This window comes from Drosophila miranda, chromosome XR (assembly GCF_003369915.1).
Source record: "Drosophila miranda strain MSH22 chromosome XR, D.miranda_PacBio2.1, whole genome shotgun sequence".
NCBI classification, from domain to species: Eukaryota; Metazoa; Arthropoda; class Insecta; order Diptera; family Drosophilidae; genus Drosophila; species Drosophila miranda.
In genome coordinates, this window is record NC_046674.1 from 6208100 (window position 1) to 6223896 (window position 15797).

General features: G+C 45.9%; 6 protein-coding genes across 6 annotated transcripts; 4 read left to right on the top strand and 2 right to left on the bottom strand.

The window, feature by feature from the left end:
• The first annotated feature begins 136 nt into the window (after nucleotides 1-136).
• Nucleotides 137-758, top strand: LOC108151965 (SOSS complex subunit C homolog). Its single transcript, XM_017280910.2, has 2 exons — nucleotides 137-349; nucleotides 419-758. The coding sequence occupies exons 1-2, from the start codon at nucleotides 224-226 to the stop codon at nucleotides 668-670; spliced, it is 378 nt and encodes a 125-aa protein (XP_017136399.1). The 5' UTR covers nucleotides 137-223; the 3' UTR covers nucleotides 671-758.
• LOC108151963 (methyltransferase-like protein 5) lies at nucleotides 669-1487 on the top strand. Its single transcript, XM_017280905.2, has 2 exons — nucleotides 669-1178; nucleotides 1242-1487. Exons 1-2 carry the CDS (start codon nucleotides 691-693, stop codon nucleotides 1396-1398), a joined length of 645 nt encoding a protein of 214 aa, XP_017136394.1. The 5' UTR covers nucleotides 669-690; the 3' UTR covers nucleotides 1399-1487.
• On the bottom strand, nucleotides 1416-3405 carry LOC108151959 (putative aldehyde dehydrogenase family 7 member A1 homolog). Its single transcript, XM_017280898.2, has 2 exons — nucleotides 3295-3405; nucleotides 1416-3114 (listed from the first exon to the last, which is right to left on the bottom strand). The coding sequence occupies exon 2, from the start codon at nucleotides 3111-3113 to the stop codon at nucleotides 1500-1502; it is 1614 nt and encodes a 537-aa protein (XP_017136387.1). The 5' UTR covers nucleotide 3114; nucleotides 3295-3405; the 3' UTR covers nucleotides 1416-1499.
• Nucleotides 3406-4936: 1531 nt separating this feature from the next.
• LOC108165423 lies at nucleotides 4937-8134 on the top strand. Its single transcript, XM_017301462.2, has 7 exons — nucleotides 4937-5026; nucleotides 5091-5194; nucleotides 5253-5334; nucleotides 5391-6152; nucleotides 6209-6620; nucleotides 6680-7144; nucleotides 7199-8134. Exons 1-7 carry the CDS (start codon nucleotides 4952-4954, stop codon nucleotides 7915-7917), a joined length of 2619 nt encoding a protein of 872 aa, XP_017156951.1. The 5' UTR covers nucleotides 4937-4951; the 3' UTR covers nucleotides 7918-8134.
• A 916-nt stretch (nucleotides 8135-9050) lies between these two features.
• Nucleotides 9051-13978, top strand: LOC108150952. The gene is made up of 5 exons (XM_017279286.2): nucleotides 9051-9654; nucleotides 11447-11507; nucleotides 11564-11638; nucleotides 13411-13671; nucleotides 13732-13978. Exons 1-5 carry the CDS (start codon nucleotides 9516-9518, stop codon nucleotides 13859-13861), a joined length of 666 nt encoding a protein of 221 aa, XP_017134775.1. The 5' UTR covers nucleotides 9051-9515; the 3' UTR covers nucleotides 13862-13978.
• A 112-nt stretch (nucleotides 13979-14090) lies between these two features.
• On the bottom strand, nucleotides 14091-14822 carry LOC108165422 (collagen alpha-1(IX) chain). The gene has a single exon (XM_017301461.1). It carries the CDS (start codon nucleotides 14820-14822, stop codon nucleotides 14091-14093), a length of 732 nt encoding a protein of 243 aa, XP_017156950.1.
• Between the last annotated feature and the right edge of the window lie 975 nt (nucleotides 14823-15797).

Genomic DNA, 15797 nt, shown 5'->3' on the forward strand with positions numbered 1-15797 from the left:
TAAAGTGGCTTGCAAATGGTAATACCATAAGTAATAGAAATAATTACTAAATTTAATTAGAAAAGTTAGTAAACAGGTACAAAAAAAACATACGGAATAAGAAGTTTAGCAGTTCGAGGAACCTGTTCCGTAAACCAGTTCACAGTTCACAAGGGCTGCCGTGTTCAAAGAACATAGTTTTCATTTCTTTCTTCATTTTCTCAAGAGAATTTTCACTTATTTCATGGCTTTTCCGACAACAAGTGCACAGCAAGCCGAAACAAACCGAAAGATACTCGAGGACATCCAAACCAAAAAGCAGCTGCTTGCTGGCGGGATAATTAACCTGGGACTGAGCAACACAAATCAGGTGCGCACGACGATTTCTCCAGAGAATTCACGTATTTTTTTTACCAACAATTATTCTCAATTTATGTAGATGCCCTCTCCTCAGTTGCTCGGCCAGCCGACAGCAGCACCTGAATTCCTACCGCAGGGCGTGGGCTTACCCACAAATGCCACGCCGCCCCGATCCGCATTTAACCCTACCAGTTCCACCACTTTGGGCTTCTTTATCCCCCAAGATTCGTATTTTGGAAACAGCTTCATTCCCGTGCTTCCTCGCCTGGAGCCCTTACCGACGACCACAGCCCCGGCCACGACGACGGCCAGCCACATCGCACCCAAATAACCGAACTCTTATAATTAAACATGGCCCGCCTTAAGCTGAAGAAACTGGAGGAGTATTTGCAGTGTGTCGATGGATTCGAGAAGCCGAAGATCATGCTGGAACAGTATCCAACGCCTCCACACATAGCAGCATGTATGGTACATCATATGCAGGCCCAGCATGATGATATCGAGGGCAAATTCGTCGGAGACCTGGGCTGCGGCTGTGGCATGTTGAGCATAGGAGCCACTCTGCTGGGTGCCCAGCTGACTGTTGGCTTTGAGCTGGACGGAGATGCTGTTGACATCTACAGGAACAATGTGCAGGAAATGGAGCTGCCCAATGTAGACTGTGTGCGGGCGGATGTCCTGCAGCTGCCGGGGAGCAAGTGGGAGAAAACTTTCGACACAATCGTTATGAATCCGCCCTTTGGGACCAAGCACAATGCCGGCATGGATATGAAATTTCTGGAGGTAGGTCTGCGATTGGCTACAGGAGCAGTCTATTCATTGCACAAAACCTCTACACGGTAAGTGGATGTCATGTGGTATCCCATCTGTTTTAGTGATTCATATCGGTTCTCTATCGACAGCGCTTACATCCAGAAGAAGTCCGAGGAGTGGGGAGCCAGCGGCTCTGTGGTGGCCGAACTAAGGTACAACATCGAGGCCAGCTACAAGTTCCACAAACGTCAGTCAAAGGACATCGAGGTGGATTTCTGGCGGTTTGACATTAGCGGCAAGGATTAGCCTGCGGACCGTATGCATTTTCTTTGGACATTACATTTATTTATATTATTAAAAAACTTTAAATAATAGAGGAATGAATTCAAACTCAACTCCTATCTCTCCTACTCCACATTAAAAACGACGCCCTGGGCGCAGGCCAGTTCCCCGGAATGGTTGACCGTGATTGTTGCCCGCTTACAGTACTGCTTCCAGGCATCCGAGCCCGACTCTCGACCTCCGCCGGTGGCCTTCTCTCCACCGAACGCTCCACCGATTTCAGCTCCATTTGTGGTGGTGTTTATGTTTACGATGCCGCAGTCGGAGCCCCTGGCACCGATCCACTTGAACGCCTGACTGATGTTCTCGGTGAAAATGGCCGACGAGAGACCCTGTTCGACTTCGTTATTCCACGAGATGGCCTCGTCCACACTCTTGGCTTTCAGGACATACACGATGGGGGCAAACGTTTCGCGATGCACAACGCTGGCATCGTGAGGCAGACCCGTGATGACAGTGGGCTCCACATAGTATCCCGATCGCTCCAGGACTTTGCCGCCAAAAGCCACAGTTCCGCCCAAGGCCTTGGCCTCCTCAATGGCGGTCTTATAGCTATCGACGTTCTGCTGGGTGTGCACGGGGCCCACCAACGTCTGCCCATCCAATTGGTGTCCAATTTTGGGTATCAGCTGCTTGTACTTGGCCACCAAGGAAGTAACAAACTGGTCATGCAGCTGTTCGTGGACAATGATGCGCCTGGTGGTGGTGCAGCGTTGTCCGCTGGTGCCGATGCAGCCAAAGAGAGCTGCATCCAATGCCATTTTTAAATTTGCCGACGAATCGATGATCAAAGCATTGTTGCCGCCCAGCTCGAGGATCACCTTGCCGAAGCGCCGCTGCACCTCCACGCCCACATCTTGGCCCGTTTTGCAGCTACCCGTAAAGGAAACCAGATTGACGCGCTTGTCAGACACCAACGATTGGCCAACATCGGTTCCTCCCTGGCAGAGGGTCACGACGGGTGGCAGATTGTTGCGACGCAGAACTTCGGCAACGATTTTGGTGGTGGCCACCGAGACCAGGGGCGTGCTGGGAGCTCCCTTCCAGAGCACACTGTTGCCGGTGGTCAGAGCAATGGCGGCATTCCAGCCAAAGACGGCATTGGGGAAATTGTAGGCGGAGATCACACCGACCAGTCCAAGCGGTCGCCAAGCCTCAAGAATCGTATGGTCGGCCCGCTCCGAGTTGATCAGTTGGCCCGAGTAGATCCGCGACAGACCCACGGCATAGTCGCAGATGTCGATGAATTCCTGCACCTCGCCCTGACCCTCGCTGTAGATCTTGCCCACCTCCAGGGAGACCAGCTTTCCAAGGGGCTCTTTGTACTTCCTCAGCTCGTCGCCGATTTGCCGAACGATCTCGCCACGGACTGGGGCGGGGACCTGGCGCCAATGCTTGTAGGCCTCCACGCCCAGGCCGATGGCCTGCTGCAGCTCCTGCACAGTGCCCTGACGCACTGTGGCAATGGCTTGGCCGGTGCCAGGATCGTAGCTGGTGATGGTCGGGCCACGCCCCTGCCACTGGCCCGAGTAGACGCCGGGATTGTTGATCTCCAGGCCAAGCTCCTTAAGGAAACCGTACTCTGGCTGGTCGATCAGATAGGATGTGGATGCGGAGGAGGCCAGGCGGCTGTGTCCGCGACCGGTCAGCCTCGAAAGGTGTCTCAAATGTGCGATCATGCTGGAGGAGAGCGAGATTTATGGATTACTGATTACGCCCTGATACGCCGCTTATCGAGCGATAGGCAGCTCCGCCCGGTTTCAGCTTGTTTACTGAAAACTTTTTCGTGGTCTGACTGCTAGGCCCACACACCCCCAGCGGAGGGGCCCATCCACTGATAGCATCCCACTTAATACTCACATTGTGTGCCCAAAGTGTCGTCGTATCCTCGTCTGCCCACGTCGCTGGTCAATTATCAACTAAATGCGCCGAGTGCTTGACGACCACCTCTCTGCCGGCTGGTCATTAAAGTGGCAGCTTATCTCTAGAGTAAACTGAATTAAATGTAAAGAGAGGAGAACGGCACAGAGTCAGGGGTCTTATCAGCTATATATGTACATATGTACTATATGTATATGGACATAGTATGTATGCCTGGATGGATGCATGTACAATAATGATATACAATTCTGTAGAATACAATTAGGCGGTAACTAGGGGCTATATTATTTAAAAAGATTTAAGAGACATCCAAGATATAATAAGGAAATACACTCACAGAAAAATAGCATGGTAATACGAAAAACATATTCAACAGGAGTGTTTCTCTGTCATCTCTGAGTGTCATCTGTCTCTCTCTCACGATTTTTACAACAACACCTACCCGCTCCCCTCCGATATATGGCGCACACGGCACGATTAAGAGAGAGAGAGGGAGAACTAAGTTTGTTTGTTCATTCTGGCTATAATAGTAATCCGATCTGATCCAGCTTCCGGTAGTGTAGTCGAAATTGTCCTTCTCTGCGATTCTGCGTTTTTGGTTTTTTGGTATCTTCTGTGGATGCCACAGATTTTCGTCTTTTGTGGGGGCGGAAGGAGGCGGGCGATATTTTGAATTTGTAAAAGTGTGATATCACAGGAGTCTGAATACAGAATTTGGTTGCTCTATATCGACACGGCTTTATGGGGTCGGAAACATATCCACCACAAAACTAAAATATCCCTAAACTTCTCGTGTACCGGGTATGTAAGAAAGCCAACAAAAATAACGAACAGCTCAACAGTGGAGACAAGGCACATGATAGAATGATAGACACAGCCAGCAAGGGATCATAGACTGATAAAAATCTTTTAGTCATGAACAGCCAAAGTACTCAAATGTTTTAATGTGCACTAATTCGTGCACTTCGTTTATCCCCTTTCCACCTAATGACCTATTTAATTTGAATTTTAAAATATTTTTATTCCGCTACATATGTCTCTCTCTCTCTCTCTCTCTGACACGTTTCATACAACAACACCAGCTATGTTGCTTTCTCGCTTGTTTCCGCCAGTGGCCCACACTGCACGAGAAAAAAAGAGAGAGAATGAGGCATTGACGATGGATTTGTTCCTTCTGGCTATAATTATGATCCGATCTGCTCTACATTCGGCAATCTGGTAGATATGGTAATATTTGGTTTTCTTGTATCTTCAAAGTTTCGGATGCCACACCCTTTTGTCCTTTGTTTGAAATATTTAGATCATACATATATCCACTCTCGGTGCAAATATATTGGCATTAATTTTGAAATCTATGTGTAGCTTTTCGATACTCAGGTCTTTTTTCTCTGGGTTTAATTATTCAAAGATAGTAGAAATAGTTTAGTAGATAGTTTTTACTTTAAAACATATCTGAAACCTTCGCAAGTACACGATGTTTTCCCTTCGATTCCTTCCTTTTTAAATGCCTCCAACGGTCTGTTACCGTGACAACCTATGACTCTGCTATAAATGTTTGTTCGTTAAATAAATGTTCACCCACTTTTTGCTGCTTGAATCCTTTTTTCATTGACAGAAGTAAACCTAAGAAAAAAAAATGGAAGTTCTTGAAGAGGGCAATTTAATGGATCGAGTGCCAATACTGCTGCAACGAGATCTAGAGTTTTATCAGGTACTTATTTTACCCACTGGCATTCTTTTTATAAACTATCCCTTACAACATTCCAAAAACACAGACACATCAGCGTGTGCTGCAGGAGCCCATTTGTTCGGGCGTTGTGGGTGGGAAATTGGATTTTCCACGGTATGCTTCCTTTGCGGCGATCAAATTGATACGTTGGTGGGTTCAATTGAAATAGTATTGCTCTACGTTAAATCACAAAGGTTTACTGTTAAAGGTGGGAGGATGAGTACTTTGCCTCATACCGGAAACACTCGGGACTTTTGCACACCGAAAAGGAACTGAATGAAGGAGATTTTGTAAGATTCGATTGGTAATAAATGTATATCTCCAGTACCTTTGGTTTCCTCTGCAGACCAGTGCCACTGTCAAGACCTCTGATCCGGACAAGTTCGTTCAACTCGTTTGCCGATCGGCAGACCTACTTCTAGAGCACGTCCATCGCCTATCGCAGGAGTCTCTGGATCATGCTGATCTCTCTGTGCTGACGGCCACTATTGGAGCCGCTGCGCTGGTGAAGAACTCCCTGAGTGTCTACATGCAGGCGGCCACCACCACGATCGTTCCGCCCAAGGGCGATGAGAAGGGCGGAGCCCTCAAGCTGAGCTTCAAGCAATATGCCCAGATGGCGGAGGCATTGGCAGAGCGTCTCCTCGATCTGCACTGTCGCCTTCTGTTGCTGTACATCATGCAAGACGCCGACTGTCTGCATTGGGAGGATACGCAACCTTTCTTTGAGTCGGAGCGAGGCTCCTACACCGTACAGATGTGGTGGCACTATATGCGTGGCTCCAAAACAGATCTGTGGAACTCGGTGCCGCCGAAAATGGCCCAGAAGATCTTTGCCGGAATGCTGAACGAGACGCTCAGTGTGCTGACTGTCCGCTATACCCAGATCGTGACCAGTGTGGCTCGATCGCAGCTGCACTTGACGGACATTTGCAATATGCTGCTGTGCATTGCCGAGCTGCTGCCACACATCTGCGAGAGCGGCGAGGCATATGTGGGTCTGCAGTTGAGCAACCAGAGCGTTATCCTCAGGGACATCCACGCCAAGTGTCGGGAACTCTTCTACTGTCTCTTGCTGCGCGGTGCTCCCTTGGGTGTGCTCTCCAAGGTGAATTGAGAACTCTATGCCTATGAAAAGAGACTCTGAATTGCGTCTGTTTGCAGGTCTTTCGCAAGGGTCTCGACAACATGGAGATGTTTAGCTCTCGCCATGGCCTGCCCAGTGCATGGATTATATTTGCCTTACCGCGATACTTTCCCAAGGAGCAATCCTGCCAATGGGTCACGGAATTTGCTGATCTCACAACCAACACCGCCATTTCTTTGGACCTGAGAGTTCTACTTGCCTTTCCGGAGGCAGATTGGTCCTTTCTGCTTAAGATTCTGCTGATGAGAGACGCCTTCCTCACTGGCATCATAATACGACATCTGATGCAGCATTTACCGTCCTCCGAGAACTTTAAGAATGTGGCCAAACATTCCTTCACCAGTGCCGAGGGGGCACCACCAAAGTGCGAGGCGTTTCTGTGCCGCGGCGAGTGCTTCAATGTCACCGAGTCCATAGCAGACGATATAGGTGAGTAATTGAATCAAATTCAATTGATTCCTGGAATACGGATACACATATAATTTCAGATCCCGTGGGACAAGCCAACTATCAGATTGTCCTCTCCCTTACCTACCTAGTCGTGGCCGTTGGCAAGGCGGTGGACATCAAGTCCTGTCTGATCAAGACCCTCGAAGAACATGCCATTGCGGGCTGGAGCGACTGCCTGGACAAGCGCCAGGTGTGGAACCAGAAGCGCACTCCCTGGCTGGAGGCCATCATGCATTTTGTATATCCCGTGCTCGACTGCGTAGTGGAGATGCTCATCAATGCCGTCGAGAATGGGGCGAGCATGTACCAAGCCATGTCCCTGGCTCTGACTTGTGTCTCCGAGATCTGGGATTGTATACCTGAGGGTCTGTACAAGATCACCTCACTGTTGCAGGACATCATACCGGTTTCGACGCGACCTTTGGGCGATTCGGTGCTGCTGCAGGTGGTCTTTGCTGCTCTCTACACCGAGCTGATCAAGACAGCAGAGGTGCACGAACAGGGTGAGTAGAGAAGGGACTTCAAACCACCTTAAAATTAACATCCTTTGCCATCAGCCAAGAATGAAGACAAGACCTCCATTTGCTATTCGATATCGGAGGCCATTTGCTCCATAGACGAGGACGACAAGCACACAGATCAAATAGAGCTGTTCCTCAAGCAGGCCAAGGAGAGCATCAATCTGGACACGGACTTTGGTGGCACACCCGGCGGCAGCAATCGTGGCGCCGGCGGCATGAGTGCCGTGAGCACCGTCAAAATGGACGACCTAACCAATGCCGAATCGGATCGCCTGAGTCATAGTCCACCCAACAACTATGCTATGGAACTGGATGTGGGCATCGCCGACTATATAGCAGAGGTTCTGGTTAGCGATGTACTGACCACGAATATAGGCAAGCAGGCCCTCAAAGTGGTCTACAATTATCTGAAATTCAACAGGGATTGGTTGCTGGAACAACTGGGAACGGGCGACAACGACCCTAGTCCCTTTCAAGGTGTCCAGGGGCAGAATATCAAGGAGGCCCAGACCTCAGTGCTCAAGTCCATGTTTTTCATTGGGAACACACCGTTTGATCAGCTGCTGACGGGGTCCCTGAAGATCGACTACGTCAGTTGGCTGCAAATGCCTCTGTCCCTGAATCCAGAACGAACCTGGTTGCATTTGACAAGGCGCTGCGACTTCCAGGAGGATTCAAAGCTGGCGCTGCCAGAGGTGGCCATGGTGGCTGGCATTGCGAAGATAATGAAGCGACGCAAGGAGTTCGCCAAGTAAATCGTGGAGGGACTGGTGGCACCATTAGCACTCCCTCTCGGTCTGCTGTGAATTATGTTGTAGATGGAAAAAGGCACTGGAGAGGGCTTTCTCGCGCACTCTGGAGGCGGCTTCGCTCTCTGTGTCTTTGGATGTCATTAACGCCGCATAATGCAAACAAGTCGCTTGATACGGGAAGGGGCACCTCGCCGAATGCACAACAAAATAGAAAGGGCGACACGGAGCAGCAGGGCGCTAAAAAAAGAATAATAATATTTACATCTCCTCCAGCACCAGCTCCCCGTCTTCATTCCAGGGTTAATGTATGGGGGGAGATGGTGGGTTACCTACTGCCGAAAATGTTTTTGTCCACACTCTGGGGTGCTCGCCCGGCACTTGGCAATTGCTCAGCAGCTCTCCTGGCCGTCTTTAGAGCCGTCTTCTCGGTGCCTCCGCTTCCTCTGCGCTCCTCTTGCAGCCAGTTATGAAAATTACTGAAACGTAGCCAACCTGGGCTCATGGTGGGGGAGGAGAAGAGTACCAGCACACGATGAAAGCACAAACACATAGAGAGAAACACACACACTCATCAGCAGGAGAAACACACACAGGACAACGTGACAAATAAAATCAAGCTAGAAAGCAGAGAAGGAGAAAGCGGCAGGATACGACGACATGGCAAATGCGCTTCTGCTAATGCACTATATATTCATATAAAATATTTATATTTAATCTTAACTGTAAATTTAATATGTTGAAATAAATGCTTCTGCTAAATAAATCTTTTCAAAAAGTCTAGTTTTTGTGGGGAAATGCAGAAGAAAAACCTCCAAAATATGTGACTTTTTCTTTAAATCTCTACCCAAAAAAAAAGAAGCAAATTCATTCGAGCTCACAGCAGAAAGCGTTACAAAAAAAGAGGAATAAACCCCGAGTGTCCTTTCAGAACAAATCAACTCGAATATTTCAATTGAAGCGCCTGCCCCATTGGCTGGCTTTGGCTACAAAGTCGGGGCAGGACCAGCCGCAACGGCGACTCCGACAACTCCGGCAACGACAGCGACGACTACGGCGATTGCCCCATGGTTGCTCCATTCATTCTGTTGTCGCTGCCAGGAGCGTGCGGACGTTCGTTGTTTAGAGGCACACGACCATAAAGTCAAGTGGCCCCCAAAAAACTCAAAAAAAGAACCCAAAAAAAATACAGAAGTGAACTGTGTGACGTGCGGGGGTAAAGTGCGAATGGTAACGGTAATTTGCAGACATTAGTTGCCACACACACACACACACACATAGTGATTAAATGCTCAAAACGAGAGGGAGACAGGAGAATGGAAGCAAAAGTGTCACTGGGACCTAACATTACGCATACGCAGCGTATGCCGCAGGTTAAATGTTGAAATTTAAAACCTTAACGAGCTGCCAAAGAGATGCTGGTCGTTAGAATTCTCCTTTAGATCTATATGTACTTTGTATGCCAGGCACGAAGTGGATTTTTTTGATGTGGATACCGTCTCTATGATTGTTATATTAGCCCTATTCCGGCTACACCAGTGTCCAAGTGAAAATAGCCAAGCAATTGAACAGGAAATCTAATAGAAAACTGTGAACACTAAGCCATGAGCCAGATACAATTGCAACAGCAACAGCAGCAGCTACATCGCCGTGGACACCGTCATCATCGTCGTCGCCAGCCCCCAGAGCCTTGCGAGTGTTTGCGTCCTGTGATAAGGGTTTTTGGTCTGCTGACTTCATTCGGTAAGCACAAGTTTCTGTAAATGCACGAGGAATAATATAAATGTGGCCCAGGTGGACCTCACTACCTAGACCCTGCTCAGCCCCCATGCCCAAGATAATGCCAATCATAGAGAGAGGCGGCATGGCATGGGCAAGGCCGGGCATGATGTATGTGCATGAATAAATGCATGTTGCATGCTGCTGTTATGTCGCTTTTGGAATGTTTATTCCTGACGAATTGTGGGAAATATTTGTGTATAGAAATACAGCCGGAGGGTAGGTTGGAGGGAGTGTGTGCATGGGGCTTGGACTTCCATGGAAATTCTGAGAATATAATAAAAAGAATATTCTTTGCAGAATTTTTTTTACAAAGTTCTTTTAGAGGGAATTTCTATAGATTGATTGTGCTTTACTTGTTATGAGTTTATGACTCATCTGCTTACATCTGCTCTTTTTTGGCACTTTATGAAGCTAAATCAGTTTATTAAATCATCATGGTTTCCATAGATCTTATTTGTGATGACCCATCTTTCCATCATTTATCTGAATATCTAACAAAAGAACTCCTTTCGGCTTTCAAATATGTTTGCTGTACCTTTTTGGCCATCTGCTGCAGCTATCAAACTTGACTTAACCGCTTATCATGGCCAGTCAGTGGGATGGACCAGCAGCCAGTCCCCAAATGGCCCTTAATGTGTTTAAAATAATGGAAAATGTGGCCACTTCCACACCCCCTTTTCAGCATGCTCGTATGATAAATGGCTGGCTGCAGCATAACAAAAACTTTTGGGTCAAGTTCAAACTAATTTCCTTAAAAATTGTTGTGGGGTCCCTCTCTATTATGAGTGGAAAAATACAGCAGAATAAAAAAGGGGAAAACTTGATAGTTCATAAACCCCGAAGCATGGCTGAGAAAGGGGGGTCTTGGAGGGGAAATCCTGTGTCAGAGCCATTAACAAGGCATTGGCCTTTATGCAGCATGCAGCTCACAGTTCGTGCATCCTGTGCCAAAAGCAGCTTCATTTTCCCTGCTCGATTTCTCCCCAGCAACTTTTCCATACGCTCGACAATGAGCCTTGTTGTTGGCGCCTTTTGGCGCCAGCCATTTCGCCATGTTCCCTCTCGTCCTAAGCGGATGCCACCAGAATCTATTTCCTCCACCATCTCCTTCAATTATCCAGATAATTTTTTGCATGTTTTTTTCGATTTTCGGCTCCCGGTTTTATTCTGTTCACAGCATTTAATGTAATTGGTTTCGGTTCTGCTCGGTTTGGTTCAGAGTCTCCACTGAAATATGGGAGGAATGAATGTATCTCTCTAACTGGTTTAATCTGATTTGTTTTTCGCGGCTTGGCATAATAAAAACAACTTAATTAGATTGAGTTTTTGTGTGGCTTGGAGACTGAACTGCGATGGGATGGGATGGGTGGTTTTGTTGGCCATATCTTACACATTGAAAGTGGTCGACGGATGAGACAAACGGCAACGGGATGGGGGGAACACATAATGTGGTCAGAATATGAATATTTAAGGGGGCTGCTTGAGCAGTTTGGAGAAAGATGAGTCCAATGTGTATCTCCTACTCACAAAAACTCGTCAAACCCATCTCGCTTTGCTTCAGTGGTTTCTTATTACATTTTATGGCCCTGGCTTAGTGGACAAAAAAGGCCCCAACTCAATAAATATGCTTATAAATATATTTGCCTAGACACAATCACATTATTTTATAGGCCCCCATTCAAGGATACAGGATATCCAAACAGAAACCCTCCTCCTTCTTAAAACAACATTCTTAAGCCATTTTTCATTCCAGTTATCTGCGGTGTGGGCGTCGATGTCTATATGCATGGCTTCCAGGCGGGACTCTATATACTGTAAGCCATGTTAAGGGGCCATAGTCCCATCGAGAAGTCCGTTAATTTCTGGTCAGTTTTTCAGCCCTGCTGGTAATGTTCATCGAGATCAAGTGGCTATTTACCCTATTCCTGCAGCTCCAGTGCTCCGAGTGAGTGCTCCCTATATATATTAACTATATACAGAGGTGGTCAAAAGTATTTACACAAAGACCTTTTTTTTGCAAGTTCAAGTTTAGGAGTTGTTTTTGTTGTTGTTGAAATCAAAGTACAAAAAAAGCTTTACGGGCAAAAAGCTTGATCTACTAGGAATTGGTTGAAAGAAGAATTGGAAAAATAACTGTTAATGGGCAAAAAATAGAAGCATGTGAACTGTTGTCAAAAGTATTTACACAAATTTGCATTGCTTCAGAAGTATTTACACAATGCAAATTAGAGCTTATTCTTAGACTTGGTTTGACTTAGTGCAGTTGTTTTTTCGTTTATTGCAGTTGCAATAAGTAAATTTAATTTAAAATTTAAAATTAACTTAGTAAAATGGTGAAGACAAAGGAGTTGTCTGTTGAAACTCGATCCGAGATCGTTACAAAATTTAAAAGCGGGGTTTCAGCGTCGGAACTGGCCAAAACTTACAAAATTTGTAGAAAAACCGTTTATAATCTGGAAAAGAAAAAGGACACGAATGGAAACTTACAGAACTTAAAAAGAAGTGGAAGGAAACAAGCGATGGATGAACGGGAATGTAGACGTTTAATTGGCATAGTCGATAAAAATCCGTCGATACGCCCAGTTAAATTGTCTGCAGATTCGCAACAATTGATTGGCAAAAAAGTCTGTGATGCTACAATACGTCGGAGATTGAAGAAGATCGACATACGAACGTATACAGTGCGAAAAATAATAGAAATTTCCGAGGCAAATAAAGCAAAACGCCTCTCATTCGCATTGGAATACGTTAAAAAACCAAAGGAGTTTTGGTACAATGTTTTATGGACAGATGAAGTAGCTTTCCAGTTCCAAGGCTCATTTTGTAAAAGAATTATGCATCTACGACAAGCAAAACAACAAAGTGCAGTGCAACCATTAAACAGATTTGGTGGAGGCACAGTGATGTTCTGGGGGTGCATGTCTTACTACGGATTTGGAGACTTTGTTCCAATAGAAGGCACTCTGAATCAGACCCGGTATCTCGTTATACTGAATGAACATGCTTTTGTGTCTGGTGACAGGCTATTTCCCATCTCCGACTGGATTTTACAGCAAGACAATGCTCCATGCCACAAGGGATCGGCACCTTCAAAATTTTTACGAGATCTCAATGTGGCTGTTCTTCCCTGGCCTGCGCAGAGCCCTGATCTCAATATCATAGAAAATGTTTGGTCGCTTATTAAAGGACAAAGAACAATTGATAAAAACCGAAAACGCGACGCTACCATCGAGGAAGTAAAGGAAATTTGGTCGAAATTGGAACTTGGATATGCTCGCCACTTAGTGGAATCAGTACCAGCCAGGTTGCAAGCAGTTATTGATGCCAAAGGTGGAATTACAAAATATTAATCATTATTATTATTATTCATCCAACAAATTTAAAAAAAAAAATCATTAAATCATAATAAAAAATTAGCTTAAAGTTTTGTGTAAATACTTCTGCAGCATTAAAAATGTGTGTAAATAATTTTGACAACTGATAAGCATCACTTAATTTGCTTCTCCTTATTCGCACAAACAGTTATCTTTTCCAATTCTTCTCTCATTCAATTGCTAGTAGATCAATCTTTTTGGCCTAAAAGTTTTTTTTTTATTTAGCTTTCAACAACCTCAGGAAAAGCTCCTGAAATTGAACATGCAAAAAAAAACTCGTTGTGTAAATACTTTTGACCACCCCTGTATATGTACTTATGATTTCGAATTTAATTGGTTCCAGGGATAACTATCAGAGGGGTTCGAGAGGGTCCTACAGTTGCTTGGGCTGCTGGCGGGTGTCGTCCGCCTTCTGCGGCGGCTGGCACCCCACTCCCATCTATGCGATTATTGGCATCTGCCTGATACTCTATCCCCATAATCTGTGGCTCAGCTATGTGGCTGGCATGTTCCTGCTGCTCCTCGGCCTGCTTCGACTCTGCACTCTGATGAGATTCATTCCCGCCAAGGACGAAGGCCTCCTGCCGCAATGCGACTTTGAAAAGTGAAGGAAGACAACCAAAAAACTTTGCTCTGTATTTGATTGTTTGCTTTGTACTTGTAGGGTGTCCAGTTTTGTGGATAACATGGAGGATGACTTCGTGGAGATTAGTGCCTCGCAAACAGTCTTGGACCAGGAGGACGATGAAGATGATGGAGACGAAGAACCCACCATTGACGATGATGTTTGCTAATAGTTAAGAAGTTATTGCTTAAGTTCTCGTCTCCTTAGTATTGGAAACCATTAACTTCAATATTGGTCAGGTTTCAACTCGCCCAAGGATTTCAAGGCTTCAACCAGTTACGAATCAAAAGCGAAATATATATATTTTTTGTTGTTTTATTTCCATCTTTCCGTTGCAGAGTTCTCGCCATAGTTATTTTAAAGTTCGCTCCCCTTTGTCACCAAGTGAAAACTTTATTTTAATTCTGTTTTCTATTTGACTTTGTGGCAAATGGATTTCCCACATGACTGAATGCCAAGAGGATTGGTTGGTGGCCAATTGACTCCTCTTCTACTTCACCAAAGGTACGCTCATGGCCCTCGTAGTCGTCTTCGTCTTCGTCTTCGTCATAGGACTGTTCATTCGAGAAGTAGCGATGGTGTCCATAGTCTCCATGGTGTCCATAGTGCCCGTAATCCCCGTGATGTCCATGGGAAGGTGGTGGTGCTGGTGGTGGGTAGTTGTCCCGATATGAATGCGAGCCTGGGAAACCGGGAGGACCTGGAGGACCTGGAGGACCGGGGCGACCCGGAAAGCCCGGGTAACCCTTCTCGCCTGGTGGTCCCTTCTGCCCTTGATCACCCTTCGGACCCTTCATCCCTGGATATCCTTTCACGCCTGGCGCTCCCACAGGCCCTGGTGGACCTGGCGGTCCAGGGGGGCACTGACAATGCTGCGGCTGCTGGGGATAGGGATAGCCAGGCGGCGGGTACGGCGGATGATGGTGGTGGTGGTCGTGATGGTCGTAGTCCTCGGATATGATCACTTCATGCGGTGGTGATGGATGCGGGGCCGGAGCCGGAGCCGGAGCGGGACTGCCAGTCATCAGCGTGATGTGGCGCGGCCCAAAGGTTTCAGCTCCTGCCAGCAGCACTCCCAGACCGAAAGTAATCCAGAAACTCGAAAAGCTAGCTACCGAACGCGACTTCATTCTGCCAACTAACCAAAATCAGATGATCATCAGCTCTTTTTATATCGCGACAAAATCCAAGAGAATGGCAAGCGATGGTAGAGAATCATTCAAACTACCGTTGGAATAGCTCATTCGAGATTTATAAATGTTGGTGAACGATTATTGTCTTTCATATACGAGTATTCTATGCAAATGCCTCTTGTTTAATAAACTAAGCCAACTATTTATAAAATGAGTATACGATTTGCATAATAATCAATGAATGAGTTCTGTTCTCTTTCGGGTGCGCTGAAAGAACTTTCACAGGCCCAACCTCGCGCTGGTCGTTGCGATGGAGCGATGAAAAGTGAATTCGTGAACAAAACTAAATACTGTGAATCCCTCAATAAGCCTCACGTTGAAAAATGAATATACAAAGCTTTTACTTACTTGCTGAAATACGTATGTTGCATACATATATTTTCCCGAAAAAAAAAACCAAAAATTTTGAGAAACCTTTCACACAAAAAGACACATATATTTCTTCCAGCCAGTCCAAAAAAAAGCTTTATTCTTATTATATTTCTGGTTGTTGTAGTATGAATTCTTTATTATTCCTTTTGTTATGTGTGAAATGGAACCGTCCATGGCCCCGCCCACAAAAACTTTAACATATTTCTCGGTATTGGGGCAGAGATCTCATAGCAATTTCTTGAAATACTCACGCTTCAGTCTAAAACTTTTAGTTACGAGGGGAGAGAGGGGACTTGCTGTAATATTTCTTCGAGTTTTTTGTTGCTCTTGTAACATACATGTGTCTGTAAATAGTTGTAACTTTTAAAGTTCGTTTTTATTTGCATTTGCATTTGTTTTGGTTTTTTGTTTTTGGTATTTTCTCTTACATTTTTGCTATGCAATAAACATATTTAATAATATTTTGTTTAGTAATATATTTTGTTAAACTACTATTCTCTTTGTTGGGGACTTTCATTGAGAAAACTTTGAGGTAGCTGT

Excerpts from the sequence above, each read along its gene's own strand:
- LOC108151965 (XM_017280910.2), top strand. The coding sequence starts at position 224 with ATGGCTTTTCCGACAACAAGTGCACAGCAAGCCGAAACAAACCGAAAG. Across the intron at positions 350-418 it reads GACTGAGCAACACAAATCAG|ATGCCCTCTCCTCAGTTGCT; the intron begins GTGCGCACGACG and ends CAATTTATGTAG.
- LOC108151963 (XM_017280905.2), top strand. The coding sequence starts at position 691 with ATGGCCCGCCTTAAGCTGAAGAAACTGGAGGAGTATTTGCAGTGTGTC. Across the intron at positions 1,179-1,241 it reads TTGCACAAAACCTCTACACG|CGCTTACATCCAGAAGAAGT; the intron begins GTAAGTGGATGT and ends CTCTATCGACAG.
- LOC108151959 (XM_017280898.2), bottom strand. The coding sequence starts at position 3,113 with ATGATCGCACATTTGAGACACCTTTCGAGGCTGACCGGTCGCGGACAC.
- LOC108165423 (XM_017301462.2), top strand. The coding sequence starts at position 4,952 with ATGGAAGTTCTTGAAGAGGGCAATTTAATGGATCGAGTGCCAATACTG. Across the intron at positions 5,027-5,090 it reads GAGATCTAGAGTTTTATCAG|ACACATCAGCGTGTGCTGCA; the intron begins GTACTTATTTTA and ends CCAAAAACACAG. Across the intron at positions 5,335-5,390 it reads AACTGAATGAAGGAGATTTT|ACCAGTGCCACTGTCAAGAC; the intron begins GTAAGATTCGAT and ends TTTCCTCTGCAG.
- LOC108150952 (XM_017279286.2), top strand. The coding sequence starts at position 9,516 with ATGAGCCAGATACAATTGCAACAGCAACAGCAGCAGCTACATCGCCGT. Across the intron at positions 9,655-11,446 it reads TGGTCTGCTGACTTCATTCG|TTATCTGCGGTGTGGGCGTC; the intron begins GTAAGCACAAGT and ends TTTTCATTCCAG. Across the intron at positions 11,639-13,410 it reads CTGCAGCTCCAGTGCTCCGA|GGATAACTATCAGAGGGGTT; the intron begins GTGAGTGCTCCC and ends AATTGGTTCCAG.
- LOC108165422 (XM_017301461.1), bottom strand. The coding sequence starts at position 14,822 with ATGAAGTCGCGTTCGGTAGCTAGCTTTTCGAGTTTCTGGATTACTTTC.